This window comes from Sebastes umbrosus, chromosome 5 (genome assembly GCF_015220745.1).
Source record: "Sebastes umbrosus isolate fSebUmb1 chromosome 5, fSebUmb1.pri, whole genome shotgun sequence".
Taxonomy (NCBI): Eukaryota; Metazoa; Chordata; class Actinopteri; order Perciformes; family Sebastidae; genus Sebastes; species Sebastes umbrosus.
Window position 1 is genome coordinate 33,830,603 of NC_051273.1, and position 24,755 is coordinate 33,855,357.

Consider the following 24,755-nt stretch of genomic DNA (forward strand, 5'->3'; position numbering starts at 1 on the left):
AACACAAAATACAAGTATGAACTGAAAATTGAGCACGATATGGGACCTTTAAGTAACAGCAACCTCTAGTGGAAAAAACCATTAGGAAGTATGACTCTTGTCCGAGGGAATAAAAGACGGATAGTGTGATTTTGTTAAATGGCTAAAAAGTCGCAGAGAGAGGTGGATGGGTCAACAAAACATCTGACGTTGACACGGTAACAACCACTGCTCACTTCCAGTTTCCTGTTGACATAATCATGACCACGGCCATTCCTGACCTTAACCAAGTGGTTGTAATATTACCCATGGTGATAAAGGGTGTGTCCATAACCTCAAAGGTTTGTAACTTCTTACATTTATAAATCATTGCGGGTCGTTGTCCCATGCGCACTGCGTGTGGCTACGCTGTTCAGACTCGACTCCAACACAAACTACACGGAAGCACCAAAACCCCAAAGTTCTATCTAGGGAAGCCCGTCTGTTAAACAGTGTCACTCTTCCTGCTCCAGCCTCCCGACCGCGGTCAGAAGACACAGGGGAGACCGTAGCTTTGGTCTCCAGAGCCGGAGTCTCTGCTGTACTCTGCTCCTCTGCCTGCTTGCCTTCCCTCACACACCGCAGTCGTTCTCACTTCGCTCCACCTCTCACGTGCATGCGCGCACTACTCCACACTGCAGAAGATTAGTTTAGCTCTGAGAATATCTAGTGAATGTACAGTGGACGTTTGTGCAGAAATAAATGCTGCAGCTCCTCCAGACCAACAGAGGTTTCCCGTGTCGTTTCCTGCTGCTGAGTGAATAGACGGGGCTCCGCAGCGAGAAACTTTTACTCGTCTCCGACCAAACTCCAGTGTCTCTCCTGTTCCTCTGACCACGGTCGGGAGCTGAAGCATAACAACACAGTATCAGCATCGATTCATGAGAGACCTCGTCTGGTCAGCTAACATTACTGCCAAGCAGCTGAAATATAGAGTGATATTGTGGTTTTAGCTGACGTGTGTCGCCTCACTGTTTTGAGCGTGCTCGTTCATGTCTATGTAGAGCGGCGCACAAGCGCGAGCAACAGGACGCTGACTTAACGGCCACAGGTGTCGCTGATAACAAGTCATTTCTTATTCTTACATAGAGCCTCTTTAACTATAGTGGAGTCAGGTCAGAAACCCTCTCTGTGTCGTTCTCGAGGGGAGTTACAAAACAACATATTTTGCCGTTTAATTTTGAGGACTTATTAATGACAATAATACGTAATTATAGTGGTAGTGGTGAAATTATCCTAGTGGATTTCCTTTAATGTCTCTTGCGTGGCTGATGCTGCTTTTAGACGCCTCTCCACTTTTCCAGCCAGACAGTAAAAAGCGCTTAGCGCCTTCAATCCAGAGTGTTTTGTTACTGAGGCTTCAAGAGCCCCATATTTTGTTTTACCTGGTCCAGATAAGAAAGAGCAAGAAGAAGAAAGGTAAGGAGGCATGCAGAGATTTCATTTAGTCTATATGTTATAGGCACTTTTACCTGTCACCCAGCAGGCTGGTTAGTGACTCGTGTAGAATGTTACTCTCACTCCATTATTTCAAGTCACTTCTAACACAGTGCAATCCATAAAAAAAGGAGAAAGATTAGCATTCATAGGAACTTATAAAGACCTGCTCCTCTAACCCCTTGTTTATTACATTCCCTTTTTTTATTGTTCTGTATTGTATGCTGTCCTCCATATTTTTGTTTAATTACTTGAACTATGTTTTGAATTTTTTTTATTGCGGTACAGTTTTGATTGCCTTGAAATGTGACTTGTCTCAGGTGCGCCTCGCAGTCAGGTTATCACAAAGATGAGATGCAGTTGTTAATTAACCTATCGTGAATGAGGTGAGAGAAGCTCTTACTGTGGAAGCCACCAAGACCTTCCTCCCCTCACACAAAATGAGAATGAATGAACAGATGGAGGGATTGAATAAAAGAGATACCTTCTTCTTATGATTGGGGTTTCCACATATACTCCTTAAGGCAATGAAAGACACTCAAAGTATGAGGGGAATCAGGGCAGGACATTACAGACCCTCAGGGCAAAAAATGGCCATAAAATGCTTGTGAAAAAAACGACACTATGTAAAGGCACTCCTACAAAAGAGAACACAAGTCAACACGTGCAGCAAAATCATTTCTCCTCACATTGAAATTAAGGCTTGTCTCCTTTTAAATGCAACCCAGATACAGTTAAAGCAGAAAAAGTCTGACAGAAAAAGAAATGTATAGAGAGAGAGTTTAATTTCCTCTGCCAAAAAGAGATGAATAGATGATAAGAGGTCTTCAGGGATATCTGTCTGTCTCGAGAACCGTTCATTCGATCGACTTCACACTTGGCGGGTGTCTTGCTGGGAACCCAAGGACATGCGGTGTCAAATTTTGTGTGACGTTCAATATTAATAAACTTTGAATAAACAAGCACACAATGCTTGTTGCAGCAGCAGAGCTTAAGAGGCTCTGCAGACAGAGACGAGCATTTCTCCCACAGCGGGCGGACGCTCTCCGAACATGCATGAGCCCCCCAACAATGCTGCAAGCAGCAGTATCAGGAGGCTATCAGGAGCCAAGTAGTCGGCACGCTCCAACGACAGTGCGCAATACCGAGAGCCAAACAAACGGCCTGTTCCGGAAACGCGCTCCGAACGGCCACGTTTCATTGACCACTGCTCACTTTACAACCAACTCTTCTTCACGTCCCTGGAGTCAGCAAGAGCAGAATCAGCATATAGCAAATAGAAAAATCAATTTTTTTATTTTGTGATAAAGGCGCAAATTTGGTACATCTATACATCAATCCATCCATTTCTTTCCGCTCATCCGGGGTACCAGTACAATGAGGGAATGTATGGTGCATTTGTGTTTCTCGTAAAAATATGTAAACAAGACTTAAGGCCTTTACACACTGGAGCTCTTTTATCGCACTTCAATATATTTTTTCATCATCAGTACTTTCACACAGAACGCGAATATTACCCAGCGAAAAAGCAATATCATTTTTTTTTTCAGAGCAAGGTCGATTTTTCTGAGCTTTCACACTGTGAATAAGGCATCAGCAAATCACGTTGTGCAGAACGGACATATTCAATACGTACACTCCTTGGCTCTTGGTCCAAACCAAGACGGCAAACTTTGATTACTCCTTTCAACCGTGACAAAGGCAGTGCATACCAGTCCCACTCATTCCTTTTTTTTTTTAACCTTTCACAATAAAAGCTCTAGACATGTACAGTACACTGCATAACTGTTGGTCAGAGGGAATTCAAATTCACTCAGAGCATTTCACTAAAAGTCTTAGGTTATATAAAAAATTTCCTCAGAATGCCTGACTGTTGCTCTGGGTCAATGGGATCCCAGTAGTTGATCCTCTGCCTGCGCAAATTTATTCAAACCTGTTGTTGAACAAGTGTTACAAGTTCAAGTCAATTTTATTTGTATAGCCCAAAATCACAAATTTGCCTCAGGGGGCTTTACAATCTGTACAGGATACGACACCCTCTGTCCTTTACAGTACGACCCTCTCATCGGATAAGGCAAAAACTTAACCAAAAAAAAAAAAAATTTTAACAGGGGAAAAAATGGAAACCTCAGGAAGAGCAACAGAGGAGGGATCCCCCTTCCAGGATGGACAAACTTACAATAGATGTTGTGTGTACAGAGTAACAACATAATGAAAAATACAACATAGACAATCCATATGACAAAAAATAATACATATAATGTGAACATATGTGAGAAGGTGGATCCAGGAGGATGTAAAGCAGCTACCCGGCGTCGCCAAACAGATAGAGCCCGAGCAACACGACTTCCTCTCCACGCCAGATAGATAGAGCCAGAGCAACACGACCTCCTCTCCACGCCAACCACATAGAGCCCGAGCAACACAACCTCCTCTCCACGCCAGATAGATAGAGCCAGAACAACACAACCTCCTCTCCACGCCGAATAGCTAGAGCCAGAGCCAGAGTGACTGTCACAAATTCACATCATATTTTTGTTCATTATGAATTTTAGAGTTAGAGTTAGTGTTTATACGTGTGTAAGAGAGAGAACGATGAATGGATACAGTATTGAGAGGTTTCCTGCTTTTGAAAGTGTAAATCCCCTCTAATGTCAGCATCACCGCAGGTCTCTACCACACTGCCACCTTCTGAGCCTTCACTCCCTCATTCTCAGTCCTCTGTCTTTCTCTTGAGCCTCCACTCACTCATCTCCCTCCCACCATCCTACCCTAGCAGTTTTTTGGGGGGGGGGTCGGAGGGGCATGTGAGGGGAGTCGGGGAGTCGTCATCTCTTGTTGCCAGCATGTTTCCCCATTGTACGTGTGCATGGTCTGTCCATTTCCATTTATTCCCCAATAAATCCAAGCAGCTGGTCAGTGACTGGAACACTGCTTTCTGCTGTTTCCCATGTTGCACAGATAACAGTGTAACACACACACACACACACACACACACAGGTCATCACTGTTATGCACCCATGCTACCCGAGTGAGTCACACAGACAATCAATGATGCACCCCCCCAAAAAAACATGTGGCCAAAGAGAGTAAAATGGATCCTTCTGTGCAGGGGGGGGCAGTTTGTACATGTGTGTGCCACTTTTGCTCAGTATTGTTTTCAAAGTAAAGCTTTAAAGGTACAGCGATACAGGATTTAGCAGCGAGGTTGCAGATTGCAACCAACTGAAACTTCTCCCGTGCGTGCTAAGTGTGTCGGAGAACTACTGTGGCTGACACGAAAACATGAAAACGTGAAAGGCTCTATCTAGAGCCACTGTTTGCTTTTGTCCGTTCTGGGCTACTGTTGAAACATGGCGGACTCTGTGAAGAGGACCCGCTCCCTATGTAGATATAAAGGGCTCATTCTGAGGTAAAAAACACAACGATTCTTCATTTTAGGTGATTATACACTAAAGAAAATATACTTAAAGCTGCAGTAGGCAGTATATTTTTGGCATCATTGGGCAAAAATTCCACAATAATCTTTCAGCATATTGTAATTCAAGTGTTCTGAGAGATAACTAGACTTCTGCTCCTCCTATTTTTTTTGTTTTTCTGGGTCTTTCAGTGGTGCGTTGTTTTTTTTGTTGTTGTTTTGGGTCGGTCAATGGATATCCAAACTGTGTGTCAGAAGCTGCTCCAGCTCTGGCAGAGGTACTGTTGGTTTGGGAGCGCGCATTTTGAGTGTGAGCGTGTGTGTTTTTGCCTCTCTGAAGACAGGCATCTGTGTAGACCGAGCTTAATGTACATCCAATGGTTTTGTAAGGCAGGTTTCTTTTGAAGTGTTTCCATTATATCAAATGAGTTGGAAAGAGGGAGAGAATGGGTGTGAGAAAAGGGAGAGGGACAAAAGGGGGAAACAAAGAGAGAGAACGCAAGAGAGAGAGTAATCTGTCTCCAATCGATTGGCTGCACCTCTGACCACTCTTGGGATCCAACTATCATTAGTTTCCATCTGTCTGCCTACTTTAATTTTTTTTCTCTCTTCTCAATTCCTTTTCTTCTATTTTTTTCTCTTTCAATTCCCATTCAATTAAGGCTGGGTGTATTGGCTGGCCATTGGTTAATTGCTCAGGGTCCCTCCATGCAGAGCGGCAGACCTTAACGAGATGACGAAGTCGACCTCGCGGTACTCTCAGCATGGCACGTGCATGTGTCTGCGTCATCACCTTCTTTTTTTTTTTGCCTGTGTGCATATTTACAGTGACGTCGAGTTGTGAATATAAAGTTTTACAGGATTACAATATGTGTGCTTATGTGTTGTACAGCACGGACACAAGAATTAATGTTATCAAACTGGTAGAACTTTTTATTTATTAATTTTTGTCGAGTCGAGTTATCAAATTTGAGACTCGAATCTGACTCAAGTCTGCACCTCTGCTATTTGAGAGAGCATGTCCACCTTTCTCATCTTTTCAGCCTTTTTAGATTGATTAATTCACTGAACATAACACCCTGTCCCCGTCGGGCCTTGGGGTTTTGGCTCTGACTCTATCTAAGGCTGTTGACCAGACAATTACCAAGCTAGTCCATCACTGCCTCTAGCGCGTGTTGCAAGCCCCTGTTTACGCTGGCAAGGCTGATTTGCACACAGGCTTAAGCCTCGGCCACCCTGGGAACGTCAGGAGCGCGTGGCGGCTGCATTACCTATTGTTTTTTTTATTTCGGCGTCCTTGTTAACAGTTTAGAGCAGCCAAACAGGCTTTTATTCTGAAATATGTGCCGGACAGTGTTGTAGAATGAATATAGTAAGGGGTTTTAATTGTGGATTAATACTATTATTTACAAATTACCACACGTTTCTTAACCTTTCTCTGTCTAAAATAAATATAGATGATATTTATAATGAACTGAAATAGTCATTATGAATGGCAAACTCTATGAGGAAAGAAAGGGCTGACATAATTTGTAAATTTGTAAATAATAGTAATAATCCACAATTAAAACCCCATACTGTATTCATTCATCGAGCTCTGCAAGTCACTGCATGTTCTACAACACTGTCTTGCATATATTTCAGAATAAAAGCCTTGTGTTAACAAATGAAGGAATTCTATCCACAGAAAAAACGCTTGAGGGCTTTTGTTTTGAAATGAAAGCAGGAAGTGTTGATTTCAAAATAAGTTTTCTACAGATATAGACATTTAAACTGAAGTAATGTTGCTGATATGATGTTAATATACAGTCGATAGATCACCTTCAATGTCTGTGACATATTCTACAGATGTTTAGATATTGACCCTGAACAGGATAAGCGGTTACAAATAATGGATGGATGGACCTTATTGACAATAAAATAAGTTTTCAAAGGCTCCTGAAAAAATGACCCTTCACATGAACTGAGCTCACTTTAGATTTGTCATGCTTAATGTATAAGCTTGTGTGAAATACAAGGATTTGCTTCCATTCAAACATAAACAGCGTTAGTGGGGCAAGCCACTGATATTTGTCACAAAGGCCTGGCTCGCTATCAGTGTTCCAGTTCACCGCAAAGGTGCTGGATGGGGTTGAGGTCAGGGGCTCTGTGCAGTCAGTGCAGTCAAGTTCTTCTACGCCAAACTGGGGAAACCATTTCTTTATGGAACTGGCTCTGCGCACAGACAAAGTGTGATGTTGAAACAAGAAAGAGCCTTCCCAAAACTGGAGACCATTGTATTCTGGAGCATTTACATTTCCCCTAAATGGAACTAAGGTGTCCAGCTCAAACTATGATAAGGCTAGACCAAAAGCTTGCAAAGCATTTTAGTTATATGTTGGTCTAAGGTCTACCTTTATGTTCATACACTACTACACTATATTGACTTCATTTCACTTTAATGGTGCAGTCTTTTAATCTTTACTGTCATCCTCCTAAATCATAAAAATAAGGCCAGGGGGCTAAAGGTGCAAGTGATACGCCGATCAGTCTCTCTCTCTCTCTCTCTTCTCTCTCTCTCTCTCTCTCTCTCTCTCTCTCTCTCTCTCTCTCTCTCTCTCTCTCTCTCTCTCTCTCTCTCTCTCTCTCTCTCTCTCTCTCTCTCTCTCTCTCTCTCTCTCTCTCTCTCTCTCTCTCTCTCTCTCTCTCTCTCTCTCTCTCTCTCTCTCTCTCTCTCTCTCTCTCTCACACACACACACATTCATCTTAAACCAATTAATGCTGTCGAAAAAATCTGCTTCTTTGTGTCGTTTCCTCCTTTCTTTAATTTTTGTTAAAACATGCAATTCTTTCTTTCTCTCTCGCTCTGTCTCCCTCTCTCTCTCTCTCTCCCACTCAGAACAAATGGCAAAAGTGTAACAAATTTCTAGGGCAATTACATTGTGAGGCCGCGGAGGGAGAGGCGAGCGAAGCAGAACAACTTGAAATGACTTTATAGAAAGGACTCCCAGGCCCTTTAATTACACCACTATTGATTGCTGTGTGCAGGTTTCCCACATTCACTTACTGCTTTTTTCTTCTCAACTCTGCATTTAATACCCTGCAGAGAACGGCGCTGAGATGCTTTTGAATTTAGACTCTATGATTATATATCAGCTCTTTTCATCAGGTGGCACTCGTGGTTTAAATCTCAGGGTTCTGCGGGTGGTGCGGTCGACTTTCTTTATTTCAAGACGTGATTAATTTCTCATGGCAACAGGTGATTTCAAAGCTTCTGATGCCGTCACCGCTGAAATATGCGTAATGTAGTGTATGTGGTGGTGCTAGAGCGGGAGTCTCCGACCTTTTCTTTCCTCCGAGAGCTTCTTTGACAAAATGAAAGTGACCGAGAGCTACTCATATTTCATATTATTAGTAACGTTTATTTACATCGCTCAGCTCCACCCAAACCAGCTGAATACGCTTCTTTTTATGTGAACATTTAGAAAATGTTGATATCCAACACTCACATTTTGACATCATCAACATCTTAAATTCAGCAGCATGTGCATGCTTTTTTTTTTATGCATTTTCAATGTGCCAAGCTCACACTATTAAATTCACATCAGATTAATGTCATAGAAAACAAAACAATGTTACTTATTTCACTTGTCCTTATTTTCTGTCTCTCCACATATCACTGTATCACATCACTTCCCTTTACATTCCCTTCATCATCTGTAGTTCACATGTATGTATTACATGCATTCAGTTTTTTTAAAGGTCCCATCATGCTCATTTTCAGGTTCATACTTGTATTTTCTGTTTCTACTAGAACATGTTTACATGCTGTAATGTTAAAAAAACACATTATTTTCCTCGTACTGTCTGCCTGAATATACCTGTATTTACCCTCTGTCTGAAACGCTCCGTTTTGGAGCATTTCGACAGAATTGTCCATGTTTACTTCCTGTCAGCTGATGTTATTTACATACACTGCAACAGGAAATAAACTGAGACACATTTATAATGTTTCCGTTTAAAACCATGTAATGGTCTAAATATTGTATTTTTGTGACATCACAAATGGACAGAAATCCTAACGGCTTGTTTCAAACGCACAATTTCTGAATACGGGCTGTGTGTATTTCTCCGTATATTGAGCGTTTTGATAGTTTAACAGTATTTATAAAGCACTTAAACCTGTTTTATAATGTAAAAGATCTGAAAATCTTACTTTTTACAATATGGGACCTTTAACAGTTAGTGAGATGACTGGCACTGCATGGAGTCAACAAGAGAGATGTATGCTGGAGTGTATCCACTTAGGTTCACTTTTATGGAGTCATTTAAATGTTCAGTCTTGTTCTGAAGTTAGATTTCATGACATTCATGTCAGAAAAAGCTGCTTCACAACAGTATGTAGACTCAAACAGAACAGACATTTTCAGAGCTGCTTGGTGAAGGTTCTTATAGTTGTCTGTGCTCTACTAGGTTCCAGAAATGCTGTGAATGCTGTTGAGATTTTAGCTGCACATAATTTTGGAGGTTTATAACCTACATCTCCATCTCCACAGGATTGACACACAACAGTTCACACATCTGTCCTGAAATCTCACCTATATGTCCACCTTCGTGAAAGGGGTTGGCAATAAATGTCAGACAGGGCTCAAGTTTCTCAAAGTCACTTCAATCTGTCTGCAAACTTCTTCCCAAGCTCGGACAGTAGGTCAGAGAATACTTGTGTACGCTCACAACGTCAGCTGCCCCCGCATGGCTTTCCAACATCTTTGACACTGAGGGGAAGTGCTGAAAACCTTTTTGTTTTTCACTTGCTGAATGTAAAATGAAAAAAACAGCACTTTTCAGAGATTTAGCAATAAGCAACATCAGATAGAAAACAGTTCAGTTGTTTCCCCTCACGAGTGAATCCTCTTCTCAAACATAGAGGATCTCTGCATCTCTGGATCTCGCTGCTGTATGGCGCTATTGTGTGTGTGTCAAACTCTGACACAGAGAGCAGAGGACAGAAGCAGCCACATTTGGTGCTTGGCAAATGTTAATTTCAGACCCTGCAGGCATCGTACGGTACTGTAGAAAACAAGTATCATCACGTTTTTAGAATTTTGGCATCGACTTGGTACTGAAGTATCGGTTCTCGTGACATCCCTCTTATCAAATTTGTTTACATATTCTTTGAACCTTTGGCGAGCGACTCAGAAACGGGTCGCGAGCTACTGGTCGCTGGAGCTACTGGTCGCGAGCTACTGTTCGCAAGCTAATGGTCGCGAGCGACGTGTTGGAGACCCCCGTGCTAGAATGTAGAAACATTTTATGATTAGATAGGATCTTTTTTTGTTATGCCATATACCGGCTTTATTAATTATTTATCTATGTATTTCAAATGGGTGACTCAGTCCTTTATCTTTGTTACTATATCTAATACCAGTAAATGACATCATGCTATCACTAATAGGTCATTGCTAATAGCATTTCATAACTTATCCAATGTCAGTTAATTGTCCATGTGTCAATCCGTGGCTTGTTGTTGATCTTATTAAGTTTTACAAACACATAAGACAACCTTGTCTTTTCAAAGAACTCTATAAGCCATAATACATAAACTGACATTTTTGAAAGATGGTGTTTTGGTGCTAAATTATACTGGTTTGGATCAACAGCCATAAAATTGCCATTCAGGATTTTACAAGGGAGAAAAAGTAAAATATCTCCACTCGTGTTTCTCAAACTCAAAAAGAATGGTTTGACATATTTGGGAATATTCTTATGCTCACTTATTAACATGTTTTATAAATTTATATACATCAGTTTGTCAGTTTAACTTTGAAGAAAGTACGCAATTAAGCTTATTTCCCAAAATGTTGATCTATTCCTTCAACCAAACCTTGGCAATCATGTAGATTGTTTTGGCAGGCAATATCTAACACTCTATTTTGTAGTTTTATCAAGAGGACTTGTTAGAATAAGTTTTTTTTTTTCAGGGTCAGTCGTGTGTGATGTTCCTTGGAGCAAACAGAGGTTAAGTACCTTGTTTAAAGGCCTTTTTTCAGAGACGGAAAAGCTGTGCAGCCTTTCTAACCACTCTGCCACCCTGCTGCCTACAGGGGAAATCAGGACGTCTACCAGGAAAAAAATGGCACATTGGGCAACGTAGCACTGTCGGTCACATCACAAGTGATTTGAGTCTGATACATTCCGTGAAGTTAGGACACATTCAACATTGATATTTACGGTTTCATCGCTGTTATTTTAAGAGCAGTACGTAGAAAATAATACGGTCAAAACCGAGTATATGGCTGGACCGCATATAATCAGTATGTGAATTAGTGGCTAAATTGTTACACAAATAGTCAGTGGTCATGTCTATAATGTTTTATGAACAGTTTTTTTCCACTTATATCTTAATGTTTGATTGAAAGACAACTTATAATGAAGCAAATGACATTCAGAAATAGTGAATGGAAACATTTACTAGTCAGTATATTAGACATTTTATACAAGGTGAAAAGCTATTAGCATGACATACAGTATGCAAGATTAAAAGTATTTAATTTTTTTATTAAAGCATGTGTATCAAAAGCATTCATCATATAAGTGGTGTTCAATATACAGTATATGTTGCAAGAGTTTATCAGCGTTGAGAATCTCCCGCTGTCATCACTGACGTTGTTGCTGCCGTATTTATTCCTAGCATATCCTGGCATTGATTGATCCGAACTCCGTTCAGAAAACAAGCATTTTAAAAGTTGTTTGCTTGTCGTCTTGGGGACAGACTTGACAAAGCACACATTCTGTCTTTTTTACAAATCGACATCATAATGTCGTTGTTTCGGCATCAATTTGATCCGTTTATTGATATTAAATCACAGCACAGTCTGTTTATTTTGGGTTCATACCGCAGTAGAGACGTGCGGCTTGCTAGATACAGACTGTATATGAATACAGCTCGCCGCCGGGTGACGTTATGAACCCAGACACGACGGCATTTGGTTTTCTGACATATCTTGGACTTCCACAACATGTACAAAGCAGCAACAGTGGTTATTTCTTCCATGGCTGATGGAGAAAATGGAGGAAAGTGAGGCGAAAATTTGCTTTGTGCTTGGTGTGAATCCACGGTAACACATTACGAAGCACAAAATAACGTAACTTAAACGAAGATAAACAATAGCACATGTACAACAACAGCACAATGTAATGATAAATTGAACCGCTGACACGCTCCCCAGAAAACCGTACCATTGTCCGCCTTTTCATTTTGAAAGAGCAACGGCCAATGAGGAAACTCCAACAGTCCGCCGACCAATCCTGTAACTTCATCACTCACTCAGTGACTCACTCACTCAGTGACAGACTTTTGCGTTTGTAGGGCTGGCCCTCTGCGTCCAGCCAAAAACTGTCTGAGAGAGGATATGGAAATATCGGCTTTCACATTTCATTTAGCTTGTGGAAATCAGACATGTACTGTAGTCCCTTTTAAATATGTTCATCAACTCTCACAACTTAACTCGGAGTCACCCCCTCACCTGTAGAAGCAGCCCTACCTACGAACCCATTCATCATGAGGGGGAATTACTCACTGACAAATCTCTCTCGCTGCTCTCCGTGAGTACGTCTGCAGTTTGAATACACAAACGGGCCCACATGTTCCATCCCTGCTCTTTAGCCAAAGTCATTTGTGGCAATGTCAAAAGTGATAAATGGGTTATGTGGCGCCTGTGAGAGAAAGCAGTGAATTTGTGTAATGTATTAAAGAGGAACGAGAGGGCGAGGAGGCAGGCGGGCGGGCGAGGAGGGATGGAGGGATGGAGGGTTGGGAGCGGAGCTGGAAAAGTGGGCTGTCATGCTGTAGTGCTGTGCTGTAGGCAGGGGACCTCTGTCACACACAGTTTGAGCCCCTGCTTCACATCTTTACTGGCACCTCGTCTGTATTTCCTTCAGATATCCAGCCATCGGCCCCCCCTAGAGCTCACAGCCGTCCAGCAAGGCAGCAGAGCTGGCAGACACAATATCCAGTGACTGCTCTGTCAAATGCATTGTATGGCACTGTACAGTGTGTGTTTGGTCTTGTTTTTATATTTCAGACCTTCACATAAAGGACACTGTTTCATTTTTTGGTTGTTCCCCATTTCTTTATAGGGGTCATTTAAGAATAGGGTGAGAAAATAGTTATGTTTTTAATGTTTCTCACCAAAACATTGTGATGTCTAAAAAAATTGCCTTCCTTGTCAAACATCTTTCTGAATTTCTTAAAACCTCGGCCAATTACCTCAACCAAAAATCAGTCAGTAGAAAAGTGTGAATCTGTCACATGGCTTGCATGCAGTTGCAATCAGAAGATATTTATAGGTCTCACCTGCATATTCAGGCACATATACGTATGTGCAGAGACATCCCATTGTTCCGACAGATCATTATTCCAAAACCCCAATAGTCTGAAAAATGTCCTATTGGACTAAAAAGCTACCTACAAGTTTTTGTTTTTTTTGCCATAAAATTTTGGAAAAAAAGGAAAAAATGCAGAGAGGGTTAGAGTGTGAGTGATGTCATCGCTCTAAAGCAGCGCAATACACACCCATTATAAACTCAGAAAAAGTCTGAAAACAGCACAAAACGTAAGCTGGGATAATTCAAACACCGTAAAAGATATCAAAAAGCTGACTTATACCTTGATAGTTCAAAGTCTTGTGATCGGTTTAAAGTTCAAATGAAGTTGGTAGCTGAAAGTATGCGGTAGCAAGCAGTAGCATTTCAAGGTGGGGTATGTTTAAGAGGATTTGAAGATGTTCTCCATTGAGTTACACTGTAAAAAAAAATGTGACAAAAGCTTAATATTTTAAAAAGTATAAGGGGTAGAAACAAGAAAAGAAAATGGTGAAAATCATGTTGGACATCAGTATGACTCTATACACTTTGTGTTATACATTTTCTTTCCTTTGTCTCCTTTGCTCTTAGAAAATATGTTTTGTAGAAAACGTAATGCCATAGGGATTAATCAGGGATTATGCTATTTAATCAGTGTAACAAAAACATGTATATTGAACGTATCTGCAAAATGTTCTCTGTCAACAAATTTCATTTCTTTTTCTAAAGGTTTTGGGCCAAAGTGGCCGGTAGAGTGGATGAATCAGTGAATCTGCCCAAACCAACCTGATGATTGGGCTGGCGATTGGTTTTATTTTTGCACCCTGCAGTTGAAAAGCATGTTTTTTTGTTTTTTTTTAACTTGAGTAATCACACACTGTGGATAACTTTCGGATTGTTTACCACCGGTTTTCTTTGATTTCAGTTTGTTTTTCTGTCCGATATTGCTTAAGTTTATACGGCAACAGCATATTTGACTGGGCCTGCGAGCCTTGCTGTTTCTCATTTACATCCTCTCTCTCTCTCTCTCTCTGGGGCGATCAGGAACAAAATAAGGGTTCAGTGTCCTCCTGTATCATCACGCTGGGGACAAATTTGGACTCAGTGTCAAATTGGCCAAGGCTGGTCAAAATTGGAGGGCTGCAAGGTGTTGCAGTGGTTAGCACTGTCGCACCTGGCTTGGGGTCCTTCTGTGTGGAGTTTAAATGTTCTCCCCGTGTTAGCGTGGGTTTTCTCCGGGTTCTCAGGTTTCCTCCCACCGTCCAAAGACATGCAGGTTGATTGTTGACTCTAAATTGCCCGTAGGTGTGAATATGAGCGTGAATTATTGTCTGTCTCTATGTGTCAGTGCTGTGATAGTCTGGCAACCTGTCCAGGGTGTACCCTGGGATCGGCTTCAGGCCCCCCACCCCGACCCTGAATAGGACAAGCGGTTACAGATAATGGATGGTTGGATGGATGGTCAAAATTGGGATCAATTTTGAAATCATGGACAGGGAAGCTCATCTTAAAGTGTGTCTTTTCTTTTTTCCTAGAACGAAAGAAGATCACTCTGACTGTTGAAAACCAGCTGTCCTCCAAGAAGATCTACAATGTCGTGGGATACCTGAAAGGAAGGAGAAACCCAGGTTTGTACAAATGCTCCAAAGCTTTGCCTTAAAGCAAAAACTGTTTCTCAATATCAGTATTCGACAGAGCGGTGAGACACAAATAAAAATAGTTTCCATTCTTTCTGCTTCAACCATCTTCATGATCTTGATTTAAGTCTTGTTAAAATGTTGATTACTTTTAGCCACATCTTAGTCATTTATTGGTGATAGTTAGTTGTAGTCAATAAAATACTTGCTTGTTCATTTAAAATACTGTTCATTTAGCCATTATGTTCCCCAGCTATTCCCTGCCATTTGGTGCTGGACAGTTAGTGTACAGTGGATTTAAATAAATGTTTTTTTCTTTATCTTTTTTTTTCTTCGTTGTCCTCCTCCACTGTCCCAGTCCTGAGGTTTTCCAAACACATTATGTCCTTTTAATGATTAAATCCCCTTATAGCTGTTTCTGCCCCTTATCCTTTTATAATTCTCATTCTGCAGAGGAGACCCTTTATCTTGTCCTTGCCTCGCTCCCACAGCTACCCTCCCCTCTACTTGTAGCAATGTGTAGCTACTGTACCTATCCTTCCTGTCACTGGTGGAAAATTACCTTGCTGATTTACAGTGTGATATTAGGCAGTCATAATGGGACACTAAAGCAGATAATATGGGCCACAAATCTCTGGAAGGAGCGACGCTTTAACTGGTTGTTGGCGTTTGATCATATGTCTGTTCCGGGCTCATATATCTTGACCCTAAACAGAATGAATGTTCATGCACATTCACAAAGGTTTTGACTCATACAATCCAAAACAAATATGGATGGCCATTTTTATATTGTTGTATGCAAGCAATTGCTGTTTGCTTTGAAAGGACTATTTGTAACTTTCAGAAATGCTTGTTAACAGCGACACCTGTGGCCGTGAAATCAACAATAGAAAAGAAAAAGAAAAAAACGTCGGGCTCGCACTTGCTCTAAATATACCTGAACGAGCATCGCTCAAAACAGTGAGGCGACACACGTCAGCTAAAACCACAATATCACTCTATATTTCACCTCCTTGGCAGTAATGTTAGCTGACCAGACGAAGGGCTCTCCATGAACATGACTTAGATCTGATCCTAGTGTTGGCTTGTCAGCGAGTAACGTCTCGTCTCTGCCCGCAGCTGGAGAGAGCAGGGAGACACCGGCACCCGGTCGGTAACGAGGCGACAACGTTTCTCTCTGCAGAGCTCCGTCACTTCACAAGACACGGAAAACCTCTGTTGGTCTGGAGGAGCTGCAGCATTTATTTCTGCACAAACGTCCACTGTACATTCACTAGATATTCTCAGAGCTAAACTAACTCTTCTGCAGTGTGGAGTGAGCGCGCGATCACGTCTAGAGGTTGAGCGAGTACGCGAGAACGCGTGAGCTGTCTGAGTAAAGGCAAGCAGGCAGAGGAGACGAGACGAGACAGCGGCAACACGCGAGTGCGCATATGCGAGCGCGCATGTGTCCCGACCCGGTACATTTATACGCTTAAAAAGTTACAAACAGTCCCTTTAAGAAGGCATATTTAAGGTACACGTATTTTAATAATGTTGCTGTCTTTCTATCGTTTTACCGGTGGCTTGCCTTCCCAATATGTTTCTTCAAAATCCCGACCATTAATTAGAGTTTTGCAGAGGCATGAAATGATTAATAAAAATATAGCTTCACCTGGTTTCTATTTAGTAGTCTTGACATGATTACATCTTTAGCTGTGTAAAGCCTCGTCCACACTGGGAACGTCAGCAGCCGACCTACAGCTGGTCGCAGCGCACCACGACAGAGGAAATGTGGCCTGTGAGGGCCAGCCAGAGTGCTGGGGAGAGTTCCCACGTGGGGATCCTCTCCCACACCGAACGATCGTCCCTGACCCGCCGGATGGACTAAGTGGACCCCATCCGTTGAGAAGTGTAAATTTCGGGTTCATCATGAAACTGTGGGAAACACTGCCTCAGACAAAGTCAGACGAAACTGCCTCATTACTGCGTGCGGCACCTCATTCAAGATGGAAGCGGGGTGGTGTTATGAGCTTTTGCCGGTAGTTTGAGGATCCAAACTGGTTCAATATTTTAAAAAAAAACACAAATTGAGGTAAAGGGTGACAAATAGATTGATTTATGAAAAAAAAAGAAAAAAATGACGGATACAAGTTTTTTGCCTGACAGTGACGATATACTCCCTCCATCGTGTCTGCAGATTGCTCTTGTGTTATACCCAACCCCAAATCCACAGCTACAGTGTCTAATGAGGGATTCTGTATAGATATATCACTCCTCGAGCTGAGGGGAGCTCTATCTGAGCTGCGTGCTTCTAGAAAGAATAGCGAAGGTAGAGTCATTTAGATTTAACAGAACCACAAACCTGAAGAAATCAAACCAACCTGCTACTGTGGTACAGTAGGCTACTGAAAGGTTAGCTGCGTAATGATTTTTCTTGGCCTGAGGGCAGCTAGAACATGACTAAATGTATGCAATGATTTATTTATTAATATGTGTTTTTTATAAATGTTTCATTTAAACTTAAGTGTATGAATCATATAATGAAAATATATACAATTAAATATTAAAAAGTAAATAAAGCAAATTGCACTTTCACATATGATTTGAAGCAGTCTACAGCAATGGTTGATTTACCCTGGAAGCTGCTCTCAGTGCAATAATATGTTGTCAGATTCTCAGGCTAAGCTAGCAGGCTTCTCTATGCACCTCTTTTCTCAAACAAAGTCATCAGCTCTCTGTGTCGGAGTGATGAGCTTTGCTCTGTTCTTCCCCTTCGCCTGCAGGAAGCTGCTTTGTGTATCCGTATTCAACATTCTGTCTTTGTAGAAAACGTAAGGCACACAAAGGAGCCTGGAGCATTCATGTTTGTGTGCACTGTATCAAGATGGAGAAAAGTGAATGGAGGAATATAGAATTATAAAATGAAAATGTATAATACTGTAGCTCAGTGAAAGCATCACAACATGGTATTCAAGTACAGTGTCCAAGTGTGGTTTTGCTAGGACATACACTCACACACAAATGCATGAAGAAGATTAATATGTCCGCTTTCCATGGTGTGTGGACTTGATGATTCATTTTAACACAAAAACAAGATATTATTAAAGGGAAGAGTCTCACAGTACCAAGAATTAACAGTAGCCTACATAACATTAGCAATGATTGATTGTGTCCCTGGAGTTAAATGCAACACGGTAAACCTGACTATCAATACACTAAGGAGTAAGTGAGGAGTAAGCAGTAAGGAAGACAAACACCACTGACAGGCCTAATCTCTGTACATCGCTGCATCACACAAGACGAGGAGTCATCAGGTCACTGCTGTAGGCTCACCAGCCTCAGTTTGATATAGGAAATCAATCATATCATACAAATTGCCACCTGACAATAACAAAAAAACAACATTTATTTATATGTCCCATATTGTAAAAAGTGAGATTTTCATGTCTTTTATTTTATAAATCAGGTTTAAGTGCTTTATAAATACTGTTAAACTATCAAAACGCTCAATATACGGAGAAACACACACAGCCCGTATTCAGAAATTGTGGGTTTGAAACAAGCCGTTAGGATTTCTGTCCATTTGTGATGTCACAAATATACAATATTTAGACCATTACATGGTTTTAAACGGAAACATTCTAAATGTGTCCCAGTTTATTTTATGTCGTAGAACAAAACGTTAAAAAATCTTTTCAGCTTGTGTTCACCGCAGACCTTAGTTCAACCATCTAACTAAAAACCCATTAAAAAAAACCAAGACTTCCAGACGAGGGAACCAGAAGTGCAAACATGCTAACTCATTTCCAGGTTTTAGGACTCATTCCTGCAGCACTCTATACATGCTTGTTACTGTAGTGTTTTGATCTTTCAGGTTCATACTTGTATTTTGTGTTTCTACTAGAACATGTTTACATGCTGTAATGTTAAAAAAAAACTTTATTTTCCTCATACTGTCTGCCTGAATATGCCTGTATTTACCCTCTCACTTAAACGCTCCGTTTTAGCGCATTTCGACGGAATTGCAACAGAATTGCGTTGCTAGGCAACAGCTTGGGTCCATGTGTACTTCCTGTCAGCTGATGACATTCACATACACTGCAACTAGGAATAAACTGGGACACATTTAGAATGTTTATGTTTAAATCTGTGTAAAGGGTCTAAATATTGTATATTTGTGACATCACAAATGGACAGAAATCCTGTCAGCTTGTTTCAAACGCAGAGTTTCTGAATACGGGCTGTGTGTATTTCTCTGTGAATTGAGCGTTTTGATATTTTCACAGTATTTATATAGGACTTAAGCCTGCTTTATAATAAAAAAAAATTAAAATCTCACTTTTTTATAATATGAGACCTTTAATACATTTTGACAAAAGAGGCCAATACATACATGTATAATACATGAGGTACGGTAATATTCACCTACAACCAAATAAATAAATGCACAAATTAATCTTCCGTTTTTTCTTTGTGTTTTATATGTTTTCAGATCGCTATGTGCTGGTTGGCAGTCGTCATGACAGCGACCAGGGAGGCGGGGCTTCAGCCATCATGAATCAGCTCATCGCAGCGCTGACAGAGCAGACCAAACGAGGATGGGTGCCAGACCGTACCACTGTGTTTTGCTCGTGGGGAGGCTCAGCCCTGGGGAACATCGGGTCCTATGAGTGGGGAAAGGTCAGCAAGCACAAAAGCATGTGTTTTAATAAATGTCAGTTTAGGGGTCAAAGGTCGCGGCTATGTAAGGATCACCATACATATACAGAAACCTTTTTCATTTTTTCAGGAAAACATTCTTCTTTCTCCGACATATTCTACTGTAGGGGCTTGTTAGGAGTCAGCCAGCTAGCAGGTGAAGATAATAGTTGTGTCCATGCGGCAGCTTGTACTGATGCTGTGTGAATACTGGCTGGATTATAATCCACTGAACCTTGTATATATATTTTTTTCAAATGTAAGTGAAAATGGCCACAATTAGAAGAAGAGGAGAGCCAATCAAAACGGGGTGTTCCTTCTCTATTCTCCGAAAACAACTTGTAATCAGACTATATTGTTTTGATTGAATAGGTCTTATTTATGATTCATTATTATGATTCATTATTCATATTCTCAGTTAGTCTGGCAATGATTCCCTACAGAATTAGAGTAAAAACATCTGGCTCGGAACAAAAAAAGTTTGTGAAACAGTCTTGGATTCTTTCGGTATACTTCATGAAACTGGCAGATTACTGTATTTTACAATTTAGGTTTTAATCTGATGATTTTAAATTGGATTAAATTACAGTACAAGCAACAGCAGATGACAAAGAGTGGCTGCCAAGAACAGTAATGTAATCCTACAAACTGGAAAGGACTCCTTCTGTGGACTTAAGATAATGATAGTGATGATAACGTGACAAGTGTGATGACAACAATTAAGCTATACTGTTATGAATATCAACGGGAGTGTAATGATGGTACCCTCTTTGTGTGTGTGTGTGTGTGTGTGTGTGTGTGTGTGTGTGTGTGTGTGTGTGTGTGTGTGTGTGTGTGTGTGTGTGTGTGTGTTGCCTTCAGGATAACAGTGTTATTCTACAGAGCAGTGCAGTGGCCTACGTCAGTCTGAACGCTCCAGTTCGAGGGACAGAGACTCTCCAAGCTACGGCTTCTTCAACACTGCTGCAACTCACTTCAGATATACAGAGAGTAAGTATTACTGCTGCTAGCTCTTACCACTACTGCTACGATCCATGCCGGTACTGCTATGACTGCTAACATAAATCACCGCAGACACGCAGTGTAAGAGGCAAACGTCTCGACTTTTACTACTACTGCAGCACATCTTAAGGCTGGCCCACACTAACAGATTTTTTCAAATCTTAACAGATTTTCAAATTGTGAGATGTTATGTTAAATTTAACAGTTTTGTTCCTATAGTGTGTGGTGTGCAACGATTTGGCCAAAACAGCACACCACACACACAGACAGATTCATTCATGAGCCCCAACGTCTCTCGCAATCAAACGTGACTTTAGCGTAAACAAATATGGCGGACGACGGACAGGAAGAATTAGCGATGCTCTACCTTGTACTGAAAATTCACGAAGGATAGAAGGATTAATTCAATTCAATTTAAATTTAGTTTTATATGGCGTCAAATCATAACAGCAGTTATCTCGAGACGCTTTTTATATAGAGCAGGTCTAGACCGTACCGACCGTATAGTTTAGAGATACCAACAAAAGATGTCCCAAGAGCATTGCATTGTTATGCGCTGTGGCCAGGAAAAACTCCCCGTTTAGCGGGTTGAAACCTAGAGCAGAACCGGGCTCTGGGCGGGCAGCCATCTGCCGTGACCGGTTGGGTTTAGAGAGAGAGAGAGAGAGAGAGAGAGAGAGAGAGAGAGAAGGGGGGAGAGATGCACAGCAACCACAATAATAGCACAGCAGCTATAAGGACTAATACAAATAGGACTAATAACAAAAATCAATAGCAGTGGATGTAATAGAGTGATAATCGGAATTTATGGCTGTAATAATAATAGAAATATAACTAATACTACTAATAATAAAATGGCTGATAATAATGATGGTAGCAGTGGGTGTCAAGCAGGCAGCAGACGCGGCAGCAGATGCAACCACAATCCAGGTGTAACCCCAATCCATGGATACCTGCGAGACGAGAAAGCACAAAGACTCCGTTGCATGTTACTAATCAAGTTAGTAACATGCATGAATGGGACATGAATATATACAGAAGGAGAAGGAGAGAGGAGCTCAGTGTGTCATAGGAAGTCCCCCGGCAGTCCAGGCCTATAGCAGCATAACTAGGGGCTGGTCCAAAGCAGCCTAAGCCAGCCAACTTGGGCCAGCCCTAACTATAAGCGTTATCAAGAGGGTGTCTGCCTCCGGGACCCAATTGGGAGCTGGTTCCACAGAAGAGGAGCTTGATAGCTGAAGGCTTTGGCTCCCATTCTACTTTTGGAGACCCTAGGAACCTCAAGTAACCCTGCTGCATTCTGGGAGCGCAGTACTCTAGTGGGGGATTAAGTCATGGAGACATGTTGAATAAACACTTGCGTTGTTTCCACAAATTATCAAGGTGGTCCTCCCTTTCTGAGCTCCATCTTACTACTACTTTATGCTTTGTGTTTTGCATGAGCTCATGCGTTAGCCTCGCGAACAGGGGGCCCAAAGCGATGTGATTCTTGTGTAGTGTGTGCCCAGCATTAGATACTGAGAGTAACTTGCAATATTACTACTATGAGTGCACCATCAGGGAGCTCCAGACAGGTCGGCAGGGTAAAGGCTAGCTCGGTCAAAAATATTTGTATTGTTACCTTTTGTAAATATTAGTATGAAAATCATCTTTGCACTGTCACTACCATGTTTCCAATAATGTTATTGGTCCAGCTTTGGGTCACCCCTAGCCCCTTATATGAGAGAGCTGGCTGATGCAAGAAGGGGCACTTTAGAATTACTTCAATTATTACTGCAGCTTACTTCAGATTTAAAGAGCAACTAGCAATACTACTATTTCCACTACTGCTATTTCATCTATTACATACACAGCTACTAGTACTGCACTACTTAAATTGCAACTGCTAGCACTACTACCAAAATACCTGTACTGTTATTACCATTAGTGGTAGTACCGTTACCATTACATTACGCATCGAACCTCAGTTATGTACAGTGTAACCAGACAGATGACAACTACTACTTCCTCTACTACAGCCATTAGCGCAACTCGTTGCATATATATAGGATAACTAGAGATATTAATGTAAATGTAAAATCTAAATAATTTTTTTTGTTGTCACACATTGCATTGTACACAGCGAAATTGAATCCCTGCATTTAACCCATCCTAGTATTAGGAGCAGTGAGCAGCTACTATACAGCGCCCGGGGAGCAGTTTGCGGGGTCATTGCCTTGCTCAAGGGCACCTCGGCAGTCTCCAGCGTCCGTTTGGGGACTTGAATCGGCGACCCTCCAGTTTCCAAGCCAAGTCCCCTAAGGACTGAGCTACTGCTGCCCCCATTAAGACAATGCAAGACACGATAATTTACTGTATTTACATTACAGGTGATAACCATAGTGTGTATGGATTTAGTCATTTCTGACCAATAGTATAGTTTAATAATATTTAGTATCAAAGCAACATGTTTATGCTCTATGATGCCTTACAGCAGTGGTTGTCAAACCTTTTACACCACGTACCACCTCCGAAAATATTTGATTCTCCAGGTAGCACCATTATGACCAGGGGTGGGCAATTATTTTTCCTGGGGGGGCCACATGAGAAACCCAGATTGTTGCCGGGGGCAAAACAAATTCTGTCAGAAGTAACTTCTCTTTTATTACTACATTAATTTATAGAAAACATAGTGCACACTTATTTTTCAGCATTTTTTTACACTGAAAATCACTCCAAACAGCATGTTATTAAGAAAATTACATTATATGCAGGAGTTTTTGAACCATCCAGGACTGACTGTTTTGGGTAGTAATGTTTCCATTAACAAAACTTAACCAAAAAGAGAATCCCCAGCATGCCAACATATAAAAACATGCACTGCAGGTCCAAAAAGCCCTATTTTTCAGGGGAGGGTACCCATAGTACTGTACTGTACTTTGTTATTGTCATCTACAATGATTGTTTGCATAAAAACACATGATTCAAATGATTAAGATTATTTAAATATTTGCTTTGATTAAAAAAATCTTGGCAAACTGCTTAGAGCTAGTGTTAGGAAGTTAAACAGATCATAATTCCCTCACTAATATCTATTTTATATTGATGTGAAAACATCTCCTTCACACAACTGGATTTATTCAGGTTTCTCACCAAAACTAAATTTTACAAGATTACATTATAATTTACCTACGCCCAATAGTCATCTTTCCTGAGTCGACTTTGAACGCATCATAACAATAACTCAATGGCACCTCCGTTAACGTTTCGTATCTCCAGTATTTAGCCAGTCAGGACTGTGCGGCCCACCGGCTGCTAACAGTTAACGTAACTAACTCTCCTCCTGCTGATTTCAACACAGGTTTGTTGTTCACAGTGTCGCTTTATCAGGGAAAAATAGGGTCTGTCCCCTCAGGTTTAGTAGCGCCATGTTGTTGAGCGCTTTTTTTTCTCTCTTCAACGTGGCTCCGGTCCCAAACAAACTGAAATATGATACGGCGTGTGTATGCGTCATTGTGCATGCGTAACTGTGGGAAAGCATCAATACAGAGGAATCGATAGTCAGAGATTCCTCCGCGTACCACTAGAGAGAGCACGTGTACCACCAGTGGTACATGTACCATAGTTTGAGAACCACTGCAATACAGCATATAGTAAAATGATACATTATGTTTTTTACTACTCTTTCTGTCGAAATATTATTATCATATATAATTTTCTTCATTGCCAGGTGTGCTGCCCCAATATTAGGAAACAACCATTTTGACTTTTTCACCCATACCATGCTTATTTTATCTCCGTCAGAGTTCCTAAATTTGCTCCACTTTGCTCTCTTCAGCTCCTTGTTCTCCTGACGCTCTCTTTCCTTGTGCTCCGCTTTCATTCATCTATCTCCGCACATCCTCGCACTCTATAACAGGCCGACACGATAGTTAACACGATAATGAGAGAAACATAATCACAGGAAATGGTGGAGACTTTGACTGGTTCTTTAAAGTGTGTCGCCTGCTCTGCGAGAGGGGGAGGAAGCCACTCGCAATATGATCTAAATAAAACTAACTTCGCTCTCACCCCCATCCCACACACACTCCACATTCACACACAATCTGCAATAGCCATTCTACTGATTAAGTAGGCTATAGCAGCTCTATGATTCAGCCTCCCAAACTGTCTCTTTATTCCAACCTGGGGGTGTTTTGCAGATATGTTCAACCCTCGCAGACATCTTCTTCCGAAACTTT

The 24,755-nt window shown here is 41.3% G+C and overlaps 1 protein-coding gene across 1 annotated transcript in view; it reads left to right on the plus strand.

Annotated features, from left to right (window-relative positions):
• LOC119488138 (inactive N-acetylated-alpha-linked acidic dipeptidase-like protein 2) overlaps positions 1-24,755 on the plus strand; it is a 341,328-nt gene that overhangs the window by 154,414 nt on the left and 162,159 nt on the right. The window contains 3 exon segments of the mRNA XM_037769477.1: positions 14,752-14,844; positions 19,328-19,515; positions 20,395-20,523. Of these exon segments, the coding sequence (XP_037625405.1) occupies positions 14,752-14,844; positions 19,328-19,515; positions 20,395-20,523 (410 nt within the window).